The 23,873-nt window shown below is 36.2% G+C and overlaps 2 protein-coding genes across 2 annotated transcripts; one reads left to right on the top strand and one right to left on the bottom strand.

The window, feature by feature from the left end:
* The first annotated feature begins 506 nt into the window (after window positions 1-506).
* Window positions 507-15,422, top strand: CCDC152 (coiled-coil domain containing 152). The gene is made up of 8 exons (XM_049794389.1): window positions 507-616; window positions 1,570-1,675; window positions 9,876-9,944; window positions 11,011-11,075; window positions 12,531-12,633; window positions 13,348-13,475; window positions 14,365-14,451; window positions 14,995-15,422. The coding sequence occupies exons 1-8, from the start codon at window positions 530-532 to the stop codon at window positions 15,115-15,117; spliced, it is 768 nt and encodes a 255-aa protein (XP_049650346.1). The 5' UTR covers window positions 507-529; the 3' UTR covers window positions 15,118-15,422.
* On the bottom strand, window positions 15,208-23,572 carry SELENOP (selenoprotein P). The gene is made up of 6 exons (XM_049794377.1): window positions 23,555-23,572; window positions 23,328-23,382; window positions 21,673-21,876; window positions 19,722-19,934; window positions 17,891-18,008; window positions 15,208-16,997 (listed from the first exon to the last, which is right to left on the bottom strand). Exons 3-6 carry the CDS (start codon window positions 21,861-21,863, stop codon window positions 16,350-16,352), a joined length of 1,170 nt encoding a protein of 389 aa, XP_049650334.1. The 5' UTR covers window positions 21,864-21,876; window positions 23,328-23,382; window positions 23,555-23,572; the 3' UTR covers window positions 15,208-16,349.
* Window positions 23,573-23,873: the final 301 nt, after the last annotated feature.

The following is a 23,873-nucleotide window of genomic DNA, read 5'->3' as shown; positions in this document are numbered from 1 at the left end:
TTAAGTAACATTTTTTAAGTTAATCAAACATAAGAAAATTTCATCTGTTTCCTCTAAAATATGCACAGTAGAGAATGAGTAATTGTTTCAATTGACTGAATTTCCTACTCTTTGTGGACAGGAAGACCAGTCTGTTTTAGCAGCATATCTAAAGAGAAATTGGTCATATGTTTTAAAAGCATCCTATCTGCAGACCACTAATATATTTAGGTAAAATTGCATCATTGTACCTATGGAAGTGGATTCGGGTTATTTTTTAATTGCAGCAAAAAATTCCAAATTCAACTATATCATCTAACAGTTTGGTAGATTTTGCTTGACCTTTCTGACATCCATTACATTTCTTAGAAATGCAAGATCTTAGCTTCACATGCAAAAATAGTTTTAATTTTTAAAAAAGTGTTCTTTGTCCTCCTTACATTTGTGCATATGAAATCTTTTGACGTAGTATGAATGAGAAATAAATGAATTCATAGATCTATTTTTGATATATATACAGTGATCACTGGATTACATGGTCCAGAAATAGATGAATCACAGCCATGAAGAAACTATGAAGAAAATCAGCGTGGTGAACCTTGATAAACTTTTAGATAACTTCTCAGAGATAGAAAAGGTAAGTAAAGAAGGTAAAAAATGTTGAAACTACTATCTATAAATATTTTGTGACATTTTAATAAGCTTTTCAAGTGAAAATTTCATCTAAGTGGTATCAGTTTATTCTGATTAATATGCCATGTGATACCAACTTTGGAAAGTGTTTGTATTGACTGTATCTCAGCGTGATATGAGTGACTTCTTTGAAGTCTGAGAAGCCATTGTTTCTGTGCTAGAATTTCAACGGTGCAGAGGCCAATTTTGGATTCTCAGGAAAAGCGCGGAAGTGTCCCTTGGTACCAGAAGTTGCTATTGGAGATAACAATATTACACAGCTTTGCTGGACTATCCTTTCAGAAATTGTTCCTTGTTCTAGAAATATGTCACCACCATAGCAGGAGCATCTGTTCTTTTATTTCATATGCATTGAGCTGCCTTTATTTTACATATATGTCAGTTCTTAAATGGTTGATCCACTGAGGAAAATCAGTACTGTATTTCTTGTTAGACCCATGCTGGTCAACTCACTGGTGATTTCCTGATCAGTAAATCCATACTAGAGATAGTATAAAAGGGGCACATGAAATAAATTTAGCATTTTGCATGTAAAAAACTTACTATATCAATTCCTATTCACACCCATTACTCAGTGGTGCTCAGTGAGGGCATTGACAACCTCATATGCAAAGCAGTAGAAAGAACCTTGCTGAGGACTGATCCAGACTGTGGTCTACAGAATTGAGAAGAAACCAGTTTATAACTAGGAATGTAAGTTGACATTCTTAGTTCCGCGGGGTAAACTTGCAATAGCACAGGCTCTCAAGTCTAGTGTTGTTCTTCTCTATAGCAGAATTTCCAGACTGGCAAATAATAGAGTTTTGACTGCAATGTTGTGAAATTTTTTAAATTTTATATTAATTCAAAAAACTTAAAATATATTAATATAACTTTAGCCTTTTTGCAATTTTCTAGAACATATCAGAAATTAATGAAGCAAATAAACTACTGGTTCTTCAGCTGGAAAAATGTAACAGGTTGTTAACTTTAAGCCAGTCAAAGGAGGAATCAGTAAAAGAAGGTAAGTTATTTTTAAAAATTGTATGGTTTTTGCATATATTCAGGAAGTTCTGAGAGATATTTCCATCATTATCAGTCATATAAAATACAAAAATAAAATAGCAAGAGTATAAGGTAATGTGTGAAAAACAGTAATGCTTAATCTTGGGTCATGTAATGGAATCCATCTCATTTGCATAAACCAGATAACTTTAATCCACAAATATATCTTGAGAACTGCATTAAAGTAACTGTTTTCCAGTTGATATTAATATCTATCACTTTAAGAGACTTTTGAGTGCATGCTGTACCTGTGAAAGAAACACTTTCCTTTTTTATTTTCTTTCATTTTTTCCTCTTCATCTTTTTTCTTTTGTGTTATCTCCTTTTCCAAGGAAACAGTGTGTTGGCAGGGAAAGAGGAAGACGTTCACATGAGCTTGGTACACCTGATGATGTTATTGTGCCCAAATGTTTACCTTTCCCATACATATAGGCCTCTTGAGCTTCTAGTGAACTGCCACAGTTTACAAAGCCAGCATTTTTAAGCAAACTATCAGCAGTAGTTTTACTTAAAGTGCTAGCCTGTGACTTATATTAATCCATAAGCAGCTCAGATGTGTGTGTAGAACAATAGGGTCAACATTTGTGAAAAGTAAGGTCAGCACTGACACTATCATGCCCCCAGCTGAGCTGTTCCATTGGTATCAGTATGACAAATGTTTCGGTTCGCCTGGTCACCAGAAACATTTTGCCCAATGAGAAATGAGCCAGATGCATTCCTGAACGCATATTTTGCTGCCTTCTGAAATGTCAAAGCTTGCCTGTAATTGGAGATGGTGTGTCAGACTTGGTGGGGCTGGTGCTCCAAGATAGCATAAAGAATTATATTTCTTAGTTGCTTAGATTTGGTTTGTTTAGGGACAATCTGATACCCCAGTTTGGCATTTGGAATATATTTTCCCTGTACCATGCTGACTGGTATATTGAAGTTTTAGTATTCCTCTTTGAATTTTGCTCACTTAAATTAATTCTGAAAGGACCTTGGGTATTGGTGGAATCTCAGTGTCTTGTTCTACCTACGCATTTGTTTAACTTCTGTAAGACTAAAAAGCTGTCCAAAGTGATTATACTTTTTATCTGTGTGAGATTTAATCTCTGAAGGGGTCAGATTAAACGACGTCACAGCCCGTTTTGTGTTTATAATGTCACTGTCAAGATTTTATCTCGGTGACATTTCCAACTCGGTTATAAAGCATAAGGAATAGCACATAATCTTTCAAGGTTGAGTTCAATTAAGTTGATACCACTGTTGTGAGTTTATTCCATAGCTGTACTTGTGTTACTGTCAGCTTTAAAGTGATCGGTTTTGGTTGTATTTCTTTTACTTTGTATAGCGGATGTCATTATGGTGCTAAATTGTTGTGAATGGTAATAGTAGTTAATATTAAGAGGATTCAAACTGTTCAGTGGAAGCTAAATAATGAAATGGCATTTACTATTTTACAGGTGGGAATTATCAGCCTCTACATCATAATAACAAAGTTGCTAAATAAAAGAGGAATTAAAGAGAAAATTATTAAGACTTTTTTTTTAATTCTAGAACTATATATTTTCAGATGGGTATTTGAAAAGAGAAATAATATCTAGTACTTAGCATATATTTGTGGTTGCTTATTCTTCTGTAGTTGTAGAGTTGCTAAAAGGTACACCTTTTTGTAGAACTTTGTTCTCTGACAAGTAAACTTGCTAAAAGTTAGGAAACAGGGTAGGAATAATCTTAGTTTCATGCTGGAGTGAGATTTGAGATTGCCAGATCTTCTCAGATCTTCTCTGGAAATTAAATAATTTAGCATAATCAGAAATTGATTGGAAAAGCTATTGAGTGAGTGAAGTTTGCTAATGATGCTAATCTATTCAGTTATACCAAGAATCTCCTGATACAGAATGACAAGTGATAAAAGGGGAGATGAAAACCCATAGCAGTGCATATGGGAGGCATTTTATATAAATGCTGGTTTGCCCTAGTTGGCTACTTTTCACAAAAAAGATCATGGTGTTGTCCTGGTTTCAGCTGGGATAGAGTTAACTGTCTTCCTAGTAGCTGGTGCAGTGCTATGTTTTGAGTTCAGCATATGAAGAATGTTGATAATACTGATGTTTTCAGTTGTTGCTCAGTAGTGTTTAGTCTAAAGTCAAGGATTTTTCAGCTTCTCATGCGCAGCCAGGGCACAAGAAGTTGCCACAGGACACAACCAAAGCACCTGACCCAAACTGGCCAACGGTGTATTCCATACCATGGGACGTCCCATCTAGTTTAGGAACTGGGAAGTGGGGGGGCAGGGAATCGCCGCTCCGGGACTAGCTGGGTGTCGGTCGGCGGGTGGCGAGCAATTGCCCTGCGCATCATTTGTACATTCCAATCCTTTTATTACTACTGTTGTCATTTCATTAGTATTATCATTATCATTATTAGTGTCTTCTTTTCTGTTCTATTAAAGCGTTCTTATCTCAACCTGCGGGTTTTACTTTTTTTTCCGATTTCCTCCCCCATCCCACTGGATGGGGGGAGTGAGTGACTGGCTGCATGGTGCTTAGTTGCTGGCTGGGGTTAAACCACGACAGTGTCCTTCTGGACAGTTCTCTGAAAATACCAGCAGTCAAAAAAGCAAACACTGTGATAGGCATGATTATGGAGGAAAGAGAAACAAACATTGTATCCCTGTAAATTCTGTGATTTTCATGTAATGTTCCAGTCCCCATGTTTCAAAACAGATATACCAGAACTAGAAAAGGTTAACAGAGAAGGTGGCAAGGTTTGGTATTGTCAGGGAGGAGCAAGGGACAGGAAATCAGGAACCACTCGTGTAACAAGGCCCACAGAGGTAGAGGCTTCACCAGCTGAGACTTGCTCCCACTGTACCCATGCAGGGCTGGCCCAGTGAAGGCAGTCAGGGTCAGCCAAAAGTCCACATTACCAAACAAGTACGTAGGGATGGAACAGGTCCAAGGTCAAGACAGGAGGCTGAGTCAGGATCGGGTTCAGAAATGGTAACAAGGGCCAGACATGATCTAGTGATCTCTAGCAGGTCCCTAGTGATGAGGCAGATCTGAAATCAAGCCAGGAAGTCACTCCCTAGGCCATGACCAGGGTCTAGATCTACATAGTATGTGGCTGCAACACAGCTGCAGCATAGCTCAAGGTAGGCCAAGGGCAAATCCTCAGCTTAAAAACAGCTCCCAAGGGAAGGAGGGGCAGCCATTTCTGAGTCTTCTTCCAGCTTTCTTCAAACAGCTTTTTTCAAGATCACCAGCTGTACTATTTCTAAGTTGGCCTTGAGCCCAGCCAAACACCCAGGAGGTGGGTGGGGGAGAATGCACTTGGGGCCCTCACAGGTTTTGTCACAATTTTGGAACATCTGAAGAAAGACTTAAGTTGACTGGAAACTTTTCAGCCTAAAGAGAAAAATTAGAGCTGATATGACTCATAGCTGTAAAATTATGAATGGCATCGAGAAAGTGACTAGGGAATGAATATTCAGTATTTAATGTAATAAGAGAACTAGATGGAAATCAAACTTGTGGACTGATTTAAAGCAAACAGAAGGAGGAACTTTTCCATACTTACAAAATAAAGTTGTTAAATCAATTCCAGAGAAGCTTGTGGATAACAGAAGTATAGACTAGTCCAAAAGGATTAGAAAAATTCATGTAACAAAACTTAACAAATTTGTTAAACACAAAGACAGTAACTCTCACCCAGGTCACCCTTATTTTTGTGTTTTGGAAGCTGAGAGGATATATTAAGGGTAGTGTTTATCCAGCTTTTTTTACTCTTTCCTGAAGTATCTTCTACTGGGTACTGTGAATTGGGATAGTGAACTAGCTGGAGGTTTGGTAAGACTCATTAGAGGCATTTGTTTCTCTATTAAGCACAAATGACAATGCAGGACTGCCATTCAGAAGCAGATGAAGAGGCTTCATTATTGACAAAAACAAAAAGGAAGGGGTTTGTACAAAAGAGATTTTTTTTTAAAGGGAAAGGAAAAGATGGACAAAAAGAAGAAATTATTTTTACCATAAAATTTAGGGGATAAAAGATAGCAGAGCAAGTGAAAGAGTCAGCTCAGGAAATCAGAGCAGCTGGGATGACTGCAACAAGGACTTTGGAAGTAGAATGGACTGAAAACAGATGAAGTCAAAAGACAGATTTGAGCTTTGTAAATAGTAGTGCCTCACTTTGATGAGATAAGAGTGAAATGATGTGAGGAGATAGTTATGCTGATATAACTGAAAAGGATGACCTCTGGAGCTGTTTTGAAACACATGGTAGAAAAAAAAGGGGGGTGGGGTGGGGTGGCCGAAGTCTAAGTAAAAATACCAGGGCAATCAGTGTGAAGTACAAACTAAAGTTTTAGCTGCAGGAATAGTCAGGAAAAAACAAATCTCAATAATTTTGAGGTCATAGTAGTTGGACAAATCAGTATGGATATAGACAGGAGGCAGAATTGTTGAAAGACAAGGATTCTGGTCAATGAGTAAGAGAGATTGCAGAGCTGTTAGTAGCAGTAAGGAAAAAAGTGAAAAGTAGGAACTTGGAACAACGTGGGACATCTAAGAGGTGGTTCTGAAAGCTACTGGATGATAAGGAAGTAAAAGGTAAATGAGAGATGCCAAAGGAATAGAATGTATTTAGAAGTTAAGACAGTTATCATGGCTGTTCTGTTAGGCTAACATGCTTACCAAGGTAAACACTTCAAGTATCAGGAAATGAAATGCTTATAAGTTTGTATTTTTCAACTGTATTCATTAATGGTGATCAGAAAGCAAAGTATCACAAAACATCTTGGGCAGCAAATTGCCATAATCCACAGCGGATGCTGTCAGAAGAGCCTTCAGGTAAACAATTACCATGTTATGGGAGATCAGCACTGACTGTAACATTAAAAGTATTTCAGAAGGACATTACTGTTGGTGTAGTGATTATAAATTATAGTAAATATATAATGTTTCTAAAGCATGTTGCTTTTTCTTTTTGAAATGGATAGAAATGGTCTTTGCACCTTTATCAAATTCACCTGCAACATTGACCCTTCAAAAGGGGTAATAGCATACTGTGTATTCAGAATCAGAGCACTAAAAATGTTGTGTCTAATAGTTCAATTCTTTGCAAAACCTTTGACTCGAAATTCAAAGCACTGTGGGATTAAAAAAACACTCTTTATTATTGATGGGGTTATAGAAGGATCCTGTGCAGAGCCGGAGAAGTTGCAAGGGACCAAATGTAACATTGATACTTCCATTCTTACTCTGGCAACAGTTATCCTAACAGACTCTAGTTGCGATAATGACTTTTATACAGTGATATTGCCAACTGTGGCTTGGAAAAAAATATTTCTCCTAGCCTTATGTCCCAAGCTGTTTCCCAGAAACCAGCTCAGCCACATTTCCTGAAAGTACCATTTGAAGAGTTGGTCCAAAGGCAATTGAAATTGCTGGGTTTGAACTGCTGTGTCAATTTCTTGATGAACATACAATGTTAATGTATGTGCATTCTCAAGTCGAAGAGCATTCTCCAGTTCATCCTCTTAAAAATTTAACACAAAAGCAAATGAATTTACAGGATAGGTAAACAACTCAGCTTTAGAATGTAAGACTTATCAGTAGACCACAAAGCAATTCACAGAACAGCTAAGGAAAAAACACGAGAGACCACATGCCGGTGAATGGTTTACATATGATTCCAAATAAACATGCTGCTTACAGCAGAGGAGTGGAGAGACAGAGCACTATGGAAGGAAGGGCTGTTGTTCTGCCTACCCTGAAGGGTTCGTGGCTGCTAGTGGTCTTGTGGTGGAGGAAGCAGAATTTTATCCTGGCTGAAGAACTCTTTGTTAGTATGAGAAACAGAAATAGGAATAGCATCTCAGTCCTCAAGAAATGTCCAACAACTGTGAGAACCTGAGGGCTCCTTGATATCCTTGATTGCCAGAAGTCTCTCTCTAGGACTGTTTAAGGTAAAAGAAGACTGGGAATTCTGAAGGAAATGCAAAAGAAGAAAGAAGACTTCTAAAACTCAAGGGAGAGGAGAGAGTGAAACACTTGAACCAAAGATAAGGTGGGAAAAGATGAGCAACTAGGCAAGTGTATACATGTTCTGAAAGGTCATAAACAGGCTTATTTTTGTCTTGATGTGTTCTTTGCTAAACGAAGGTGAGATTCAGGACCTCAGTTTTTGTTTTGTTTAAATCATTGCAGATCCACTTAAGACAGATGCAAGTCTGGCATTCTTGTTTTCTGCTCCTCAACCTTTTCTGTGGTGACTAAGTGGACTCTTGTGGTGTAGGCTACAATTCTGAACTAAAATCTACTGTAGTTTTTAAAAAGAAAGCAGTCAAATTACTGTCTATGGAACACTTAAGGTGGGTCTATTTAGCATCTTCAGGATGTCAAAGGTATTAAAGGAAAAAGCGCTTGATGTAAGTGCACTATAAAAAAAGCCAATAACTTCAATTATAAATGCAGATGGAAGAAACTGCAATAAATTATACATATTAAACATGGAAAAAAAGCACTTAGGCTGTTCAGTCTTTCTGCATGTAGGCAGTATTCTTTACAGACAAGGAACCACACAGAATGCCGTAACAGGTGCTATGCCAGTGATACACAGAGCTGTAAACATTTAGCAAAATTCTGCTTTTTCTTCCTTAATGTAGGCAAGCAAAACTAGTGGATTCCCATTAATTTTTTTCCTGTCACAGCTGTAATTACATAAGGTATTTGCCATGATACATCCTTTAAAGATAAGAAAGATAAGCAGATATTCTTGGGACTAGAGAAAAGACTGGCTTGCACTTAAATAGCTATGATTGATTCATTGTAAGACTAGCTGCTGTCCTAATGTTTACTCAAATGCATAGATGTCTTTCCAATTTGTGCATGAATTGTAAGCATTTGGGTTTATTTCCATACACTTTCAAATGGGAGAAAAATTGTAGTAGAACTAGTTGGTACAAATGGGCATGCTAACTCAGTGCTTCCGACTTTGAATAGACTTTTTCCGCAAATGCTTTTGATCCAGTGCAGGAACTGAGGGCAGGCAACGTTTCTGTGCTGTTCGTGCTCCCTCTACTGTTTTTTTCGAAGCATGGAAGGGGAGAATACAGCTAGGTAACTTACTCGGCTGCATGAAAAGAGGACTTGATGGAAGGATAGACTAAAGGTCAAAAAGATTGAGTGGAAAACTGAATCTCTGAGCTGGGATCTAAATTCATCTTCCTGACTCCAATTATTTGTAATGTAGTCTTAATTATATGACCTACAGTTTTCAACAGAGCTTTGGTCTTATGAGATGAGTAACTGTTATTTAGCATACTTTATCTGTTGCGGAAATTAAAAGCCACTTAAGAAATGTAGTGGTACTCTGGAAACAGAAAGAAAAGTTTTAAGAGTAAGCAACCTCAGTTTTAGTGTCCCCTGTCTTCCCAGTCTTTGAATGTTTTGTGACTTTACTGATAAGGTTACAAGGAACATAAGGCATAAAATTAATATTTAATGAAAACCAAATGTTACATTATAGGCAGTCCATATGGTGTTCAAATACTAAAAATACAATTTAAAAAAATAAAATTATGAACTACAAATATGTAAACTGTTAACAAGTTGCATGTATATAGATACACACACACATAATAATTTTGTTTAAAACAAGATAATAGAGGTATAGTAGAATATTTTTAATTTCTCCAAGTTTATGTTGAGCCACAAGATGAATGTTAATATGCACTAAAAAGGGGGTGAGAAACTGCAATGAGTGGGTAGTGTTGGTCTTGTCAAAAAGAATCCTGGCAAAAATGCTGTCAGGAAAGTAAACCTTAGTTTCATTAATTATATCAAATTGCTGGAATGCTCACATGGAAAACTTCCATTATTTCCCAGAAAACAATAACAACCTTGTTTTCTGGCTAGAAAGAAAAATATAATATTTTATGAAATTGTTCATATTGCTTGATAAAATTGTTTATAATCTGTCATCAAACTAAAAGCTAAAATTAAGCAGTAACCATGTAATAATAATCCAAGTTATTTCTATAGTCAGTAAGAAGACTTCGACAGATATTTAATCAAGATGATTATAAAATATTTGAGAAAAGTTTATAAACAATATATAAAATTAAAATTGTGAAGAAATTATTCAGATGCTGGATTTTTCATTTCTTTTAGAATGTACTACTCTACAGAATGTGATAAAGGGTCTAACACAAACCATTGAAAACCAGTGTAATGTGAAAGGTAAAAGCAAAAATGTTCTCATATGTACTGTACTGTAATTTGGAATGAGCGGGCATTTCCTTTTTTTTTTTTTTTTTTTATACTTATTGGTTTTTTAGAGAGAGAAACTCACTGGCAGCCAAAAAGAAAGGAAAAATAATGTATCTAACATCAATCGCATGCAGATTTTGGTGGTCTGTATGCTTAATAAATGTCTATTGCTATTAGCCTACTTAAAATTCACAAGTAAAAGAAGTTCTGCCTCAGTGAGGTTTTTTCAATCAATAGTTGGGCTTTAAATTTATTTCAGCATAGCACAGGCAATTTTACAAAAATTGAGGAAGTATCATTCAATTGTTGGACTGTAGTCTATTAAAGTATTTATACATAGTTTTTATCACTTTGTTAACCAAAAAGTCTTAATCCTCAGTGTAATGTTATTAAAATTTAGCTGTTATCCATAAATATTTGACAATTACTTACTGCTATTTTAAAATAAAATTTATAAATATTTGCTCTGTCTTTATACCACAGTTTAGCTGTACACCATGTAGTTAATTTTATACCTGTTGGGTGGTCAACGCATATTAGCATAAATATTAATACGCCTGTAAAATTTGGAAGTATATGGCCACTTTTAATACTCAGAGTGACTTTTAATAATCACAGAAAAGCATTATCTGCTTTTTCTAAATTCTGGTTTTGAGATACTACTTTCTAGTTTTTGGGAAACAAGTACTTAAGAAGTTGCACCTTCCAATTCAAAACTCTTGTAGCCATGATAATAATCCTTTATTTTCTGAGCCAGAGAACTTTGCATCTAGATTTTCTTGAATGCTTCAGTTATCAAAAGGCAAAAGACAGTTCAAGTAGTAATATCAGGCAAGTATTATGATTAAACTATGATTTTCTTGTTAAAAAAATGGAGACTGAAATTATGTAGTTCTGTAAATTATTATCATGTCTACAAGAAAAATTGCTTGAAGTTCAGACAAGTCAAAAAAATAATTTCCTTATTCTGCTTTCATGTTAATAATTCTGCTAAAATATACTTTTTAGTCTATCATACAGTTTTTTATTTACATAGATGAAAATGATAGACTGAAGGGTACCATTCACATCTTGGAAGAGAAATTAAAGGCTTGTGAACTGGTAAGTTATAAATGATCATTCTTTAGGTAGAGGAATAATATTTTATCTCTATTGTAGCAGTTCATATGTCTTTATATTCTTGGGTTTGCTACTAATACCATTATAGTTGCACTTTTCCTAACATTTATCATGTGTAAAAAGAGAGAAGTTGTCTTCATGACACTATCAATTTAAGAATGCCCTCGACTAAGAGGTTGAATCTACTAAGCACTGAGAACTCTGACTCAATCTAAGATAAGCTTTTTATTTTTAGCTGTATGTAGCTTTAAATTCAACTTTACATTCTAAAATCTAATCCCATGCATTAAAATACATTTTTGTGTAGAAATAAGGGTTTGATATTCACAGTCCCTGCTGTCCTGCCAGAGAATCGAGAACTGTCTGAATTTTGTCCATAGTTTCTTTGGGAGTAAATGCTCAAAATAAATTTCATTTACTATCTCTCTACTTTTTACCTACACCACTCATTTTTGGAAAGGAGGTAACACCAGCAGGGCTAGTCACAAGCTGTGTTTGTTCTCTGTGCTAAGACTGCAGATCTGTTACCTGTATAGGCTTAGGAATCTCAATGCCGATTTTCTTTGCCTGTGTTTGTACTATCCATGAATTAACATAAAATTTTTATACCAATAGAGCTGTTATCTTGACGGTTTGAAAATAAAATAAGTAATGCCTTCTGAACGACGTGAGAAAACTATGGTTCTATACATTATATACATGTATGGACATAGTGAAACTTCCTAGTGTTGTTCTGAAGGCACTTATTTGACTATGTCCATTATATACTGTTACCATCAATCAGTAACTGCCTTTGTGAATGCCTCCGACCATTGCTCTGGTGAGTGGCTACCTACCTTGTCAGAAGGTTCTGACAAGGGCTTTGTAGTAAGCACCTCTACATTGGCAGCTACAGCCAATTCCTTGGTAATTCTGGAGTAGTTATTGGAGCAAATTTAAAATAGGCGTGCTCAAACTCTTCATTTCAGTATCAGTGCCACCAGCATCACTAGTGCTGAAATCACTGATGTTTATACTGCTGCCAGCATGAAGTGGTGGAATCCCTAGTATAAGCAATATTAACAAAATTCATACTTTAAATATATTTTTGTTATACAATCTTACAGTCAGAAATCCACAAAAGTAAACTGTAGTCACTTAACTAGCTGCAGCATTGTATCAGATCCTGGATTGGGGAAAGGAATATTACCTCTCCATTTGCCTGTTCTCCTAGTAAGTACAATTTCTAATTTTATATTAACTGATAGCTGTAATACAATGAAATCTGCTACATTTTTCATCTGTGGACTTCAGCCAGATTGTGTTAGAAGTAATTGGGCATTTTGAATTTATTACACAGAGGATAAAACAAGTGCATTTTTACATCAGTGCTGTGCTTTGCAGAAGGCTAAAAGCACAGACACCTCAAGATTTTTATGAAGCTTTTTACATTCACAGGAATATAAAGATCAGATTGAGAAACTTACGATAGAAATTAAAAAAAAAGAAGAAGACCACAAATCAGAAATAACACAGTTGAATTGCGATATAAGAAAAAAATGTAAGTTCTCTGAAGACTGAATGCTATACCATTGGGTAAAACATGTTGTAACTTGTAGGAGCTATACTTCATCTAGGATAAGTACAAGTTCCACTTCCTAGTGGAAACATACAAAAGCCAGAAGTGGACAGTGTTTAACAGAATTTTTTCTTTGCTCAAGAGAGTAGACAGTGGCAATGAGGCAATAGTATAGCAACACAGGATGAGCAGAAATTCCCAAATAGGTAGAACAGACACTGGGTACTTGGACCTAAAAATCTGAAGGAATGAAATTTTGGGTTAAATGTTGACTGGAAAATTGCTTTGAACTATAAGCTAGACGGCTGTTAGAGTCTCTGTTCCAGCTATGTTCAGGAGAGCAGGATGTTATTTTCACAAATAAATAATACTGCAACAAGAAAAGACTGATTTCAGTATTAATTTTTTCCATTACTGGCATAGCCTTGAAGAGTAGGATTTTTTGGTCATCCATTTAGCTGAAAAAAGCCAAACTCTTTGTAAAAGGTGATGCTTCTTTAAAGAGACTCCATCCTACTGGGATGAGACAGGGTGGTTTTCACATAGTTTTAAAGTATGTTTTTTGCTTGACTGAAATTTTTTTCCTGTGAAATATTGGTCTGCTGTTCAAGAAAGTTTTAATATTTGGAAAATTATGTAATTTTTCTATATAAACATCTTCTATAATCATTGTATTTGGTGTTACTGTGTTACTAGTTGAAGTAAAAGAAGTGGAGTATAGAGAACAGAGAGAGAAAAAAGAACTGAAAATATTAGAGTTAACTAGACAGCTGAAAATTCAAAATGAAGAGAAGCAGAATGAAATAATTAAACTGCAGGTAGAGGTATGCATTACAAAGCTGAATTAACGAGACTGTGTAGTGAAAAATGTTAATTAGTACTTAACAAAGTAATATGATAGAATCTAGAGAACTTAAAAAACCTATCATCTTAACAAAGATCAGTGGCATGTGGTCCCTTCTACAATGGTATGCGTCACTTCAGCTCAGGAATCAAGTTCTACCTACTGTATAGAGAGACTGAAGTTTGCTGTGTTCTTGTTTTAAAGTAAATTATTTTGAAAACTTTGCTAGTTTTTGAGCTATAAAAAAAAAAAAATATGTTTTCTGCTTATTTTTATTCAATTTCTGAATGCTAGGAAGATACATTTTTTTATAAACTTCCAAGAGCTTAAAGACTTTTAATCCTGCAGATATTTGAGTCATAGAATTCAACATATATTTCACAGTTGAGGTTTTAAGCCACTATCATTACAGAAACAATTAAGGAAATACTTTGAACCTTTCACATATTAAAAAATAAGTAAGGTGTGAAAGTGCTCAGGATGAGTTGCTTTTGGAACATGAGAGAAGGGCAACGGTTTCAGAGGTTTTAGCATCCTCTGCATTCTTCCTTCCTGCAGACATGCAGCTGTGGAGCCTTCAAATATTTTTTTTTTTTTAGCAATTATCCTGTTTGTCTAAATGTATTTGGTTTATCATATTTCTACTATTTACTTATTGCAATATTTTGAGGCATTTTTTTAAGAAACATGACTTTTGAAAATAAACTTAAGTAGCTTCATTATCCTAGGATTAAATTGTAGAAAAGCTTGCTATTGCTACTTTCAGGTACAAAATCGAACTAAAAAAAAGTTAAAATTATACTTGTATTATTTAACATACTTTTTTCCCTGTTGATTCTTAATGTTTTGTCTTTTCCCAATTCTTTTAGTTCAATGCTAAATTAGCAAGAGTTCAGAATAAAGCAACAAAATCATATTCAGATGCTTCTGTCTTGCCACAAAGTATCTATCGAAGGGTATGTGCTTTAATAGCCTGTAGTCTGCAGATACTAAATACTGTTACAGCCTGTTTGACACAGCACTTCCTTGGTGGTCTACTGTGTCTGTTCTGCAACAAGACTTTGGGAATGGAGGAGTGTAGAGGGGTGGAGTTTCATGTGTTAGGGGTCCATCTTACTCTCCCACACACCCCTCCCGCCTTTAGACAACTAATTTCATGTCTCTTTGCACTGATGTTGTTATAGCTGGGGTTCACAACAACAAAAGCCCACATGTGAAGTGGTTTTACAACAGTTTTAGTTAACCTGGGAACTTAAGATAGAACTGTCATAAATGACTGTGATATAAATTATGTATGTGCATTATTGGTTTTGTAGGCTTGGGACTTTGGGATGTCACAAAAATAGGAATCTGGGGAAGTCATCTTTGTAGTTTTGTGATAACAAAATACTGAGAAAAATATCCTTATTAGAGTATTTCTCATTAGTAATAACATGTTGTATTGGTACATAATTCTATGTGATGTTTAACAATGGTGCCGTTGCTTGCATTTTTTACAGAAGCTCCAGCATCTCCAGGAGGAGAAAAACAAGGAAATTGAAATTCTCCAAAACACCATAAGAGACTTAGAGCAACGTCTTAATAAAGGCCAAAACCTGCACTTCAAACGGAGGCGATTTTGAGTAGATCACATGAAGTATTTCAGTAGGAGATACTATGAGAAATAGAAACAGTGTATTTCAAGCTGTGCACCTGAAAGTAAAAACAAGATATGAAGAAATATGGGATATTTTTTATTGAAAACAGTCTTGTCAAATATTCCAAAGGCATGCATTCTGTGTATATTCATGGCTACTTTCTTGCTAATCAGCATTCACAATAAAAAGATTCAGGTTTCGTAGGAGTAATAATTTCCCTATTAAATCATCATTAATTATGGTGTACACTTTCAAAGCAGTTTTCCTTTCTTGAGTGTTCTCTTCACGCAGGAATCCTTCAGACAACTACATTTTTACTTTAACTCAGTTAATCCAAGGTTAGGAATGCTAAGCTACAGAGAAGTTACAAAAGTTTAAGTGGTATCTTATCTTACTAATCCATAGAGATTTATCACATTCAGCACTGTTCTAAACAAAGATAAACTTTAAACCAAGATTAAATTTGTTCTGCCCCTCCCTCTTTTTGATACTGATACTGATTCTGCATGGAGAGTTGTTAACACTGCTTCTCACTTTAGGCACAATCTTACTGATTTAGTGGGATTTTACAATCTGTAGTAGTATATATTAATGGGCCCCGATACTGTACCTAAGCCACAAAAGTTAAGTATATAAATCTGTTACTTTAAAATACTGCAATTACTGCTTGTATCTTACATTTGAGATAAAAAGTTATCTTGGCACGTTACTTTAGAATAAGCTTTTCTTGTACATAATTAGTATCCCTAGGTTAGGAAAAAAAAAAAACAACTTTTGAATACATTCCATCTTCTTAATAAAAAATTATTAAAATATCTGTTTTGGTTATCTTCTATTCTTGATTGCAAAACATCAGACAGGAGCCCCTAGGTCATAGTTTATGCTCCTGCCCTCACAAATGCAAACAGAATGTTAGAAGAGAAACAAGACAGACAAATTAATCAAGAATGCTGACACCTTCCCAGTGCAACTGAAAAACAAACTAAGGTCAATTAAATTCCTCTAAATTATGAAGCTTTTCACTGATGGAATTTGACAGTTATTGTGTAATTCTAAAAGCACTGCTCTAAAAGTCTAGTTCTCTGCAATATTTTAACTCTACACACCTGTCTTAGTACAATATTTAATTGGGGGCAATAAAACCACTTAATCTGATCATGTTTCCACTCTCGCAACTATATGAATTTAGGTAGGACTCCCTTGCATTTTTAAGGTGCTTAGTTTGTTTTTCAGGCTCAGTTTCTTGCCTTTTCCTGTCACTGTCAGGTGTCACTAGTTTCACTTGCTCCTGCTGCTGGTGACTGTCAGGCAGCAGTCAGCAGACGTCACTGTCAAGATTCAGTGATGTCCTCTGCTGACAGTTGGCCATGTCACCTGCAAGAATTTGGAAGTGCTCCACGACACTGTCAAGTGACAGAATTTCCTAGCTCTTCAAACAAAAGGTGTCGACAATGACAGCATCAGCTACTAGAAGTTGAGTCTGATGCTGTCTGCCAGTTTCAAGTTAACTGGTTTTTACAGCTGTTTTTCCCTTTTTTTCATAGCTTTTTATCTTGTGTAATTTCCACACTTTCTCCTTGAGGAACAGTGTCTACCTGTGCATGACTACCTGTCTGATCATGTCTGTTATGGCCAAAGACTCTATGACGCCGACCGCTGTGAGGATGATGTCTTTGAGTTTCAGAAGGAGCCTGCTGGTTCTCATTTTTGGAATGACGACTGCCCTCGCGATGGTGGTGCTGCTGTCTATGTCTGTGGAGGTTGTGGTGATGTGAATGTTGACCAGTTGGTTTGGGTTCTAGCTCTGCTAGCTTTTCCTCTGCGTTTTTAGTGATATTTTCACATATACCACCAATATCAGGTTCCTGCAAAACAGAAGTTTGCATTAAATATAAGACATTATATTTAATTAAACTAGTTGTAAAACATCAATTATCTTAACTTTTTGCAGAACATGAAACCCAATTTTAAATTATTTGGGCTACTTCGCTGAAGAGAGATTTGAATGTATCAAAAAGAACATTGTTTTGCAACACCACTAATAACTAGACAGGGCTCTTAATGTAAACTTTTAAGAATTATAATTCAAGTAATTGCTAATAAAAAGTATTCTTTTTCTAGGATCCCACGTCTGACCTGCCTGAGGCCTCCATTTAGCTGGAAAACTGTATGATGGAATCAAAAGTTATTCTTCTCATTGAAATTTCATAACTACGTATGTACATTTCTTGATAATCCTTAAAGTAGTTCTGATCTTTAGTTACATGTAAAACAAAGCTACCCTTCTTTTATAACAGTAACAATAATTTGTCAGCTTGTATTATCACTTTTTTAAAGTAACTGTTGTATGCTGTGTTTAAATGTAAACTAAAAGGAATAGTAACTCAAAGCAGCTCAGATTTGATTCCCAGGTCTTAAAAAAAATTACTACTGAAGTACCTACCTGTCCCCAAAAAACTAGAGTAGCTAATTGCTCACTAGCTGTACATAACTTCAGAAACAGAATTAGCCTCCAAGATTGCATTTAGATTTCTGAAAATGATTTGCATTTCTATCAAGGGCACGAATTCAGATAAACAGTTTATTATAAATCATAACTCACTTTGAAAAATGTTTAAAAGCTCTCTGCCAAGACACATGAAATGTGTAAATTCTAAATCACATCTTTTTGGATTAATCACACTGGAATAGTTTTTTTTAAGTACCAGTCAAATCCAATTTCCATTCCTAGTATATACAGGATTAAACAAGAAAATACCGTGTAAGAGCAGTTTCCACACTTGTTTTCACAGTATGCAATCTTAATAGATTCTTCTACATATTGGAAAGACAGGAAGGAATAAGGCAGACCCAGGTGATACACTAGACGGCCGCATCTAAGGAGAGAAAGAACTTTGTGGCTCCATATATATAAACATATACCTAAAATTAAGTATCTTTTCTTATCGTACCTTATTTCATTCACATCAATCCACCCACATGGCACAGTCCCATGGAGAGTGTTTCTGTCCAAGGAGTTTACAGCCAAAACCAGCATCTGCCTTACAAACATCTGCCCTCTCAACTGCATTGGACAGTACTGTGAAGCGTGATTTCTGGCCGATGTAGTAACTCTACTGGTTAGTGGCATTTAGACTAACAAAGGTACACTCATGACAGACCTATCTTGCTAATGAGGGGGGCTCATTTGTACCACAATACATAGTGGTACAAATCACCACATGGTTGTTGTATCCTTACAAATAATGTTTTTATGCAATGTAACATGGGTTTTGACTGCAATGTGCATTGTGGTGCATTTGCATTACTGATTTAGTGCGTATGAGGGGATTTTTATGGTGCCTGTTTGCCGCATGTCTGTACTTGAATGTTCTGGTATACACTTGACTACACAACTGGTACATTTAAAGGAGATGGAGTAAATGCAGAACTCGTACACAAGGGCACCTCGTTAAGTATCCCACCTGCAATGTCAACACATGGTCCTCCAGCCTTAGCTCTGTATATGTCTGCACTGCAGGTCTAGGACCAGCAACAGGCAAAGACTTCATTGCCAATAAAGGCACAATAAGGACATACATTTCTAGAACCACAGATGGATCGTGGCCAAACTAATGCCAAACCAATTCATAGTGTAGGTGTACCCTATGTGTTGACAGCACAAAACTGTTCAACCTTTCAAATGCCATGGGCCAGGCGTCAGCTTTGGGGCCCCTCCACGGGCTACATACAGCTTTGTTCTGTTTGTCTGTCGTAAAACAGCAAACTTCCATAGTTAGGTGTACTTGCTGCTGTAACATGCAATCACTTTCTAAAGATCATTCCAGTGCTAGTTTCATCCCACAAGCCTAATTTAGCTAATTCATTCCATTTCATCATATTACCAAAAAAAAAAAGGAACTTTCTAATTGTTTATTAAACTTAATTATGCTTTAGTATGAACTGAGAATGTTCGTTACAGTAACATAATAGTAATTAGGATGGACATTTTAGAAGTGCAGGACTTGTCAAATAATTTCTATCACATCAAAACTGAAAAAATCAGGATTTCAACTAAAGGGTTATTACTGGTTCTGCCAAAAGATACATGTCCCAGCATCCTGTGATCACAAAGCTATATTTTTCCAAAGTTTAAAGTTTCACCTAAGGACTAATTTTTCCATATGGCTACATGACATTTTCAACAACCTCTGGTCAAAATGTTTTCATGAGAACTCAAATTTTTTTCATTTGATTCTACTTTCACGTGCATGGTTGTAATGAAGTTGTCTGAAAATAAAAACAGTGTTAGACTAGAGTCATGCTATCAAATTCTACACTTAGTTACATTACTCTAAATCCACAGTAATTATAAAGAAAAATTTATTTATCCCAAACTTACTTAAGCAAAAGCAGACTTTTCTTTTGTAGCTTCCTTCCTTTTTCCAGTAAATGCAAGTACTTTACTTAGTGCAACTTCCCAGTTGATTATGATGTCTTGGTTGTGAGGTAATCAGGTTATTTGAAAATCAATGAAATAGATAGAGATTTACAAAGCACTACTCTAAATACATGCAAATATTTTCCTGTGTTCCCCCCTAAACACAGACCTGTCATAGATGAGAAAGTCATCTTTGTTTCCATTTAAGGTAGTCCAGACATCAGCTTGCTCTTCATCTTGCTGGTAGACAGTAATATGGTCTGAAACACTTTCTTTCAGAAGGTGAAATTTCCTCTGGGAATAAGTTCCCTTATGGTTGACAACCATATACCAGATATTGACCAGTCCTTCATTCTCTAACTTCACTCGCAGGTCCTCCAATCTAGTCAAGAATGTAAAGAAACAAGACCATAAATCATTAGAGAATCTTGAGATTTGCAATGTTCAACAAAAGCTAATATTCTTCATCTTGCTGTTATTCCAGTGAATGTTACTTTCTCCCAGTTTTAATAGCAAAAATTTAACACTATTAAAACATTCTTGCCATTTGCTACCACTATCAACTATACTGTCACCAAACCAGACTCTACACTAGTTAATATGCCATGGGTCCTGTCCTTGTAAGTAGAATGCAGTACTAAGCAAAGCAGACATCTGTATTCAGACTGCATTCGGTGTTATTTTAGTTCTTTCATGCTCTTCATGGTCTAAGACAGTTTATCTGATGTCTTTATTTAAATGCTGAGATTTTGGTCACATAGCTGGTTAAAGAATGCATACTGTAAATACAGCAGGAAGATGATTAATCAAGAAAGCAAAACTGCAGTAAAAGGCGGATAGCTCTCCCACTCAACTTGACATGGCTATTTTCTATAATAGCCAGAAAAGGGATGTTACAGCAACTGGGTCAAAAGGATGCCTATAGAATGTGTGCATGCCCTGTCTGGAAGTTATTCGTCTTTCCCTTCAGCATGCCGTCACAAAAGTCCTCTGTTCTCTAGTACAGAAAGCTGCTTTCTTGCTGTATGATGTGGTTTTTTTCCTTTTCATTTGTATCCTTCCTATTAAATCCCTTTAGAAAACATTTTTTCCCCCATTTCAGGAAACAGTCTAGAGCTTAAAAGATTCTTTAAGACCTTTCTAAAATGTACAGAATCAAACCCATCAACCTTGAAAGCCAAGCACAAAGCCTGCTTTTTACTTTGATGGAGCCAGAGATTTACCACCACTTTTTCAAATCTAGTTCTTAAAAAACTTGCAAAGACTATTATAATATGAAGTTATGCAGCCTAGAGGGGGAAACTAAGATGTTATTACAGTGATAAAATCAAGCTCTGAAACCGGTACTATGAATTTTTAAACCAAAATGATTTCATAATCACTAAGTGAATCCAAGATAAGGGCTGTATGCAATTTCTGTTTGGGTCAGCTCAAAATTATTTTCTTGCTGCTGTTACTGTCATGATACCCAATTATTTGTCCCAGGTCTTGTATGAAAAGATAACGCTAATGATTCCCCTAAATGCTTCATCTATTTTTTGAAAGGCCAGTCTTTACCTTACCTTCTGGATTTTTTTTGTTGTTTGTTTCTAGGACCTCTGAACAGGGACTGGAAAGTACATTAAAAGCATATGTTTTGATTTGCCTTTTCTCCTACAGATCTTACATAAGAAATGAGTGATCACGGATCTCTCTGTTTCAGGTGTTCTAGCCATGCCAGGGAATTATGATGTTTCTTGGCTTCAGCATCTTTGCCACATTAATCATCTGTTGCTAACTGAAGCATAGTCTTGAGGGACTGTTTCTGTTGTGTTTTCATGTGTTTTGGGTTTCATTAATGTCAAGTTGATCATACTTTTATGTTGTAAATACAATCTGGAGAAGATGATCTGTCAGTCAGGACTATCAAGAGATAAAGTATCTGAGCCACTGGCACAGAACACACCTGCTAAGAGTTAACCTGGTCACTGGGTCACACATGCCAGCTGGGATGGCAGCATTTGAGGAAGCTAGAGTTCACTGAGTACATGTGTAGCTGGGCATATGTATTATCCTCAGATGGCATTAAAAAATTGCCCGGTCGTGTTTTAACAAAAACTAGGGAAGAGATTTATGCTTACCTGGAAGCCTGCAGCAGGCACAAGTATCAGCTAGCTTGGAGGAGAGCCACCACTGTCACTGAGCCCCTAGAGTTCAGCATTGGGTTCTCCTCCCCAATACGCCATTCTGGGGCCTCCTTGCAGTTCTGGATCTCTGTCCCTCCTCCTGGGAGGAGACAGAGAGCCAGAACTAGCCCCAGCCCTGCCCACATGGCTGGGCTTTATCTGAAAAGAGAGAAAATAAACAAAATGAGATCAATGCCTAAATGAAGTTCAGACTCTGAAATTCCCATAACAAAACACAGCAGGGTATTGGCTCCATTCAGTTAAAAAAAAAACTGTAAGAAAATTTGAGCGACTTTGTTTACTGCCTGATCATGTTTCTTTCATTTTGCAGTGGAGTTCCCCTATAATAAATAGGCAGTATTTTTTTGTGGGTATATGTAAACAGCTGAAAAGTAAGTGTTCAGAATAATTGGATTTTCTTCTAATGCTACTAAACAGGCTACATTGTTCTTTGTCATTTCTTCTTGACTGTTTTTAACACTTCAGTGATTTTCAAGTGGCCTAATTGTTTGTGTTTTGAAATCAGTTGTGCTGAGCCAGTTTATACCAGTTAGAATCTAGACAAGTTCACTCCAGGTTCCAGAGTAATTCTACTGACTTAAAAGTACTTGCACCAACAGTGTATTTTGGTACACAGCAAGTATTACAGAACCTTGCAGAAATTAAAAAAAAAAAGACTTAAAGATTTTTACAAGTCAGTCAGTCTGTAGTATTTGAATCCCGTTGAGAAAAATCTGTTAATAACACAGGCACTACAAACAATTTTGCAAAAACAGGAGATGAAAACTGACTTTCAGGATTCCTCAGATCTTACAAGATCTCCTATCTATACTTAGTCCCTTTAATGTTTATGAAAATCAAAGCATATGAGAAATATGGTGATTATCTTTTCCTTTTATTCCACAACACAGTAATTTTGGCTTAATATGTTCAGAAAACACCTATTATTGAGAAATATGTAAAATTATAGAACTGTTCCCTGATTTGTACCAGGTTGTGGAATTGTATCATTTTACCATTTGCATTAAAGTCTGACAGTAAACAGAGAATGTTTTGGAAACACCAAGTACTGATAAATAACACGGGTTTCATCAGTCTTGTCATATTCTTAAAAAAAATTAAAATTTTAATAATTGGTCTTTTAAAACAAGAGCCAGCTTCTACAAAGCCAACATCATTTGTGAAATCCATCTGTCCCTAATGTTTCTTTCCTGCAGTTCCACCAAAAGCTTTTTAGGTACAGTACTTTGAAGATTAATGTGTGGTCCAATAGATATCAACAGGGTCATTTTTTTACTCTTTCCACACATGTGGAAAGCTGCCCACCTTTATATCCATTACAAACACATGAAACTCCTATAATATCTTGAGATCCTTCTATGCCTTTATAGCCTTCTGCAGCACTGGCATACAGCACCCAGCAACAGCTGTTTCACCCTGTGAAGCAGATGAGAGCTACATTCTGAGTTATACTTCTCTTCACATTTCAACTTTCTAGTATGTTTCCAATAGAAATTTCCACAGTTAGCCTTTGTAGCCAAAAAAACAAGCAGACACTGTGCCAAATCTTAAGTCATGAAGCTCTTTCATAGCAAAATAAGCACACTTACCCTTTCCTCTCCCTCTCCTTGGCAGCTGTGCCTAACTCCGCTGCAGAAGAAAACACTGTGGGGAAAAGGGCTGTGGTATTTATATGGCTCTTGTTTATCTCACTTTGCAGATACAGTTCAAAGTTCAGGGGGCTTATTCTGAATGACCTTGCAAGCAAAGCAAACCCCTTCAGCAAAAGTAGCCAAAATATTTCTCCATTAACTAATTCTAATTGGAAACCATTTACCGTGCAGAATGACGAGGTATTTTTAATATAATAACTTTGAATATCAGGTTATGCAGTTTGTCAGTCACCCCAGTCAGCTGGAGGTAGTGGTACAGTCAGAGGAGGGGCGTGGGCCAAAAAGTGATAGGGGGAAGGTACTGCACTGTTACAGAAATGCTGAGCTAGCAGGTTTTTCTCTCATATGCTTTATCTGATATTTGCCTTAGAGAATGCTGTACCCTTTCTGAGGACATGTGCACTACGGAGCTCCTTTTGCCTAGCTGCTCTTGATTACATCACTCAGCTTTAAAACTTACTTCTGTAGAACCTGCCAGTTTAT

This window comes from Accipiter gentilis, chromosome Z (genome assembly GCF_929443795.1).
Source record: "Accipiter gentilis chromosome Z, bAccGen1.1, whole genome shotgun sequence".
In the NCBI taxonomy this organism is placed as follows: domain Eukaryota; kingdom Metazoa; phylum Chordata; class Aves; order Accipitriformes; family Accipitridae; genus Astur; species Astur gentilis.
This window is presented reverse-complemented; position numbering and strand designations above follow the sequence as displayed.

Excerpts from the sequence above, each read along its gene's own strand:
- CCDC152 (XM_049794389.1), top strand. The coding sequence starts at position 530 with ATGAATCACAGCCATGAAGAAACTATGAAGAAAATCAGCGTGGTGAAC. Across the intron at positions 11,076-12,530 it reads AATTAAAGGCTTGTGAACTG|GAATATAAAGATCAGATTGA; the intron begins GTAAGTTATAAA and ends TTACATTCACAG. Across the intron at positions 14,452-14,994 it reads CACAAAGTATCTATCGAAGG|AAGCTCCAGCATCTCCAGGA; the intron begins GTATGTGCTTTA and ends CATTTTTTACAG.